The sequence below is a fragment of the Glandiceps talaboti genome, chromosome 12, assembly GCF_964340395.1.
Source record: "Glandiceps talaboti chromosome 12, keGlaTala1.1, whole genome shotgun sequence".
NCBI classification, from domain to species: domain Eukaryota; kingdom Metazoa; phylum Hemichordata; class Enteropneusta; family Spengelidae; genus Glandiceps; species Glandiceps talaboti.
In genome coordinates this window covers 23,349,175-23,353,827 of record NC_135560.1, presented here as the reverse complement: position 1 = coordinate 23,353,827, position 4,653 = coordinate 23,349,175, and the positions used below count along the sequence as shown (strand labels likewise).

The following is a 4,653-nucleotide window of genomic DNA, read 5'->3' as shown; positions in this document are numbered from 1 at the left end:
CGCATTACCATATTGGGGAACGCGAAGAGGACGACAAATATGTGATGAAAAATAAATCTTATAAAATTATTTGAAGTTTTACAAATGTATTGAACTTTTACACCAGTCACTGAATTATCATGAGTTACATATTTCTTACTCATTACATCACGTGACAGTGTGTTACCTATGGGTAATTCACCACAAATTCATCGTTCCAATACTCGGATTTATGAATGAATAATATGTAATTTATTCGGTAAGGGAGTCGGGCAATTAATGATTACTTACTTTAGTTACCGGAGTACACTGATGATGTCGTTATATGTAGTGAGATGCCAGTGGTATATATAAGGTGCAGGAGAATTAGGGGATGTGTCACTTTTAACAAATCGATTCTCGGGTCATATCTTAGAAAATGGGATAAAGGGAGGGTCATGTTTTACTTTGACGCATTGATTTGCTGTCTAACTTTGTATTATTTTGTGATTTTAGCATCCACCGCCGCCGCCAGTTCTACATCCCATTGCTACCACATTGGGTTGGGAGTTTAGGGTTAGGTACCGTAATAGCAGACCATATCAATCAAATCTCTGCTGACAACCACACAGTGAGTAAATGGTCAGTTCTGATGTGAGGAGAGGAAAGGGTTTCAGAGGATTAAAATGGAAACAGTTCGGTGAGATATCAGGGTTAATGTTGTGGAGATGCGTCTCACAAGAGTAAAGGGTGAACAGATATCGTTGATAATTTGGCAGAATGGTGATGTTGATCCCAGTCCCGACAATGTTGCTAGTGAGTCCATCTAGTCTTTGAGAGTATGACCTTCAGCTATGGTAATTAGATACAAACACGGAATTGATTAAGGTACTGCCTTCACATAAATTCACTGTAGTGGCAGTTGGAAACAACCAACGCCTTTAAAATTATCGATGTGGTGGTCACTGATGCAGGGTCTTGTGTCCCTGTTTTACGTCTGACAGTATTTAAACCAATCTTTTTGAATGTTTGAAAGGGGGTGCTGGGGGTAATGTTTTAGAGAAGTGAAATTGAGGGAGGGTCACTAACAGAATGGGAGGGTCACATTTTACACGTTTGGTTTCCCCAGGCCCTCCTTCTTGTAATTACTGAAGTCTCCCTAATTTCATGCCGGACCTTATAGCCTAAATGTCTATAAACGGTGCCTGTCATGCAATGTATTGTAAGCCTTGGTAGGCGCTAGGCGAAGATCACTTGATCTAGCACGTACTATCGTGACGTAAGCAATTTACTCTTGATGTAAACGTGCCACTTCGCATATCTCTAATTTTGTAAGGTTTTTTCGATTCCTCCTTTATCATGGCGACGTTAACTTTGAAAACGAACCTAATCGAAACTACTTTAAAGTCGCAATGATCCATCTCCCCCTCCCCCGAAAACTTTCAAAAGTTATAACTATATTGGCTTGCTGTCTGTTATTAATCACATGAACAATTTACTGTATCTCAAGGAACTGGTTTATACTACTAGTATTACTATTATATTTCATTATTTATTTATGTTCACAGTATTTTCGAGTTCCTAGTGTCTATCCACGATCTCTCCAATGTATAAGCTTTATTAAGTTACTGTCTCAGTGACAATAGGGGAGGGGGAGAGTTTGCTATTCAAACAACATTTCAATAGTGGACTCCTTTTACATATCATACTCTTTCCAGCAAAGCCAAGCCAAACGTTTTACCCTAGATTCATGTGTGTTATATGCTAAATGTATAGTGGCCAACTGTATGCACTTTAAAGTTGCCTGGCTCTCGAAAACAATGGGACGCACTCAACGACCAGGGCGGCTTACTTCGAAGAAGTAAGGCGTGTCTGTCACTGAAACTGGAATATATATGTATGTACATGTATGTATGTATGTATGTATGTATGTATGTATGTATGTATGTATGTATGTATGTATATGTGTGTGTATGTGTGTATGTATGTATGTATGTATGTATGTATGTATGTATGTATGTATGTATGTATGTATGTATGTATGTATGTATGTATGTATGTATGTATTATACATCATTATTTCATTGACAGGTAACCTTGTTAACAGTATCTATCAATCTTTGTAAACTACCAGATGTTATTTCCATGTGAATACGATAGCCATTCTATGTCTACAACACTTATATCGGTGAATAGTAGAAATCAGTTAACACAATTCTCACATGACAATTATAGTTTGATAATAGTTCAATTATTGGCAAAGTTTTAGCAGCGTGTGATTCAGAACGTTGCAGTCTTCTTTGCATTAAGTTTGGTTTGGTTTTATATACAAAGAATCGCTTACAACATTGAGCCAGGCAGCTAGCAGCTTTCGTAAGCCTCGATCTCGGTTTTAGAACTTGTAAACTTTGTCTGTTAACATAATATATTAACGTAAAGAATGACGTCATGATCACTGAATCATCCGGATATCGTTTTAGGTGGGAGTTGTGTCTGTGGCTAAAAGATACATTTTCCACCTATGTGACAGTTTTTCGCACAAATCGGAAAAAGCTCAGAGAACCAATAAAACAGTTGTTTGACTGAGATTCTTTCTATTGAGTGAAGTCAGGAAGATGGCAGGAGAGGCGACGAGTAACTGATATTCACTCGATAGACTGGTTTGAAAGCTGTGTATAACAAAAGGGAATGGTTCACTCTGTCAAGTGTATTTAATTTTTTTTCATTTAAATGTTCTTTTGTAAGACATGATTATTAGGACCTTAACAGCTTTGTAAAATATCCCGAGACGTTTTGTACATGTACAATTGTGGAATAAATCGCTAACAATAACGTTTGTCAAACCTGCAATATCAGAATTCGTTTGGAATATTCACCAATTTTGAAATTTAGTATAACTTTTATCTTATCATTACATTACTTTGTATAATTTGTGAATAATTAATCTGAATTGTACTGCATTTTATCAACCCTGGAGTCCATCACCTTCGCTCTGACATCAACAAATACTCAAATAAGATAACCTATATCCAACCTCTGGACGATAAGTATTGTGTTCTCACATCGATTTATCATTATTGACAAACTATTTATCAAAACTTGGTGCGGCTGTTATTTTCACACGTCGTACACGTAGACCCAAATGGTTCGATTGGCTGTGTACTCGAATAAATCCAGATACATGTTAATTTGCACGTCCGCCGGACTTAACACACCTTAACTATGACATGTACAGAACATTTACCTTTCTGTTGATTTGTGGAACAAAGTGTACCACTGTGTGAAGTGTAAATGCTGTTACATTGAAACTCCACAGTCACTCTGGTTTGGTAGTAACAACAACTATAGTAATATTGTTACTTTTCATCACCACAACTCAACTTACTAACCTAGGTAGATCTAGCTACATTTTCTTTGTAGAAAATGCTATCATCTTTAAATGTAAGCAGTTCTAGGAAAGTTAGTAACATTTTTGTTGAAACAGACGACGTGTTCTGTTCAAGTGGCATGAGTTTAACTGTAATACCATTCGAGGTCTCAACATTTTATCTAAAGTGTATTTGAAAGAGCGACTGTCAATTATCGTAATACGAACCAGGTCGGGACTCTTCCAAATTGCCTATACATTACAAGAAACCTTGATTGTACACATTCTTATTTTTATTCATTTATTGACCATTCTCTGAAGAGTAATATTCACAAATGCAAACATGATGTGACATTTATGGATTCTCTGCAATGACTGTGTTAATCCATGAATAATAGTTGGGAACACGCGTGTATACACCTGGTTTGTTTTCCGTAGCACACACCTGTGGACCCCAACTGACAAGACCAAATATGTCATATCCACCATCGTCGTTCAGACACATTAAGGGACCACCACTGTCACCCTGGAAAGTGAAAAAGGATTTAATTTTATTGAGGGAAGACTTTTGGAAGGAAGATTGCACATATAAATGCATGGGATGTGTGTGCAAGTATCCTACAGATATACATGGGGGTATAATCATGTGTGCAAATATCCTACATAGATAGAAATACATTGGAGTGTGCAAATATCCTATATAGATAGATATACATGGGGGTGTAATCATGTGTGCAAATATCCTACATAGATAGATATACATGGGGGTGTAATCATGTGTGCAAATATCCTACATAGATAGAAATACATGGGGGTATAATCATGTGTGCAAATATCCTACATAGATAGAAATACATGTGGGTGTAATCATGTGTGCAAATATCCTACATAGATAGGAACACATGGGGGGTATAATCATGTGTGCAAATATCATACATAGATAGAAATACATGGGGGTGTAATCATGTGTGCAAATATCCTACATAGATAGAAATACATTATAGTGTGCAAATATCCTACATAGATAGATATACATGGGATGTGATCATGTGTGCAAATATCCTACATAGATAGATATACATTGGAGTGTACAAATATCCTACATAGATAGATATACATGGGGTGTAATCATGTGTGCAAATATCCTACATAGATAGATATACATTGGAGTGTACAAATATCCTACATAGATAGATATACATGGGGTGTAATCATGTGTGCAAATATCCTACATAGATAGATATACATTGGAGTGTACAAATATCCTACATAGATAGATATACATGGGATGTGATCATGTGTGCAAATATCCTACATAGATAGATATA

The 4,653-nt window shown here is 36.5% G+C and overlaps 1 protein-coding gene across 1 annotated transcript in view; it reads right to left on the bottom strand.

The window, feature by feature from the left end:
- Positions 1-3,680: 3,680 nt before the first annotated feature.
- Positions 3,681-4,653, bottom strand: part of LOC144443142 (trypsin-like) — a 6,110-nt gene continuing 5,137 nt past the window's right edge. Inside the window, exon 6 of the mRNA XM_078132510.1 lies at positions 3,681-3,851. Coding sequence (XP_077988636.1) covers positions 3,681-3,851 — 171 coding nt within the window. The remainder of the gene's footprint in view (positions 3,852-4,653) is intronic.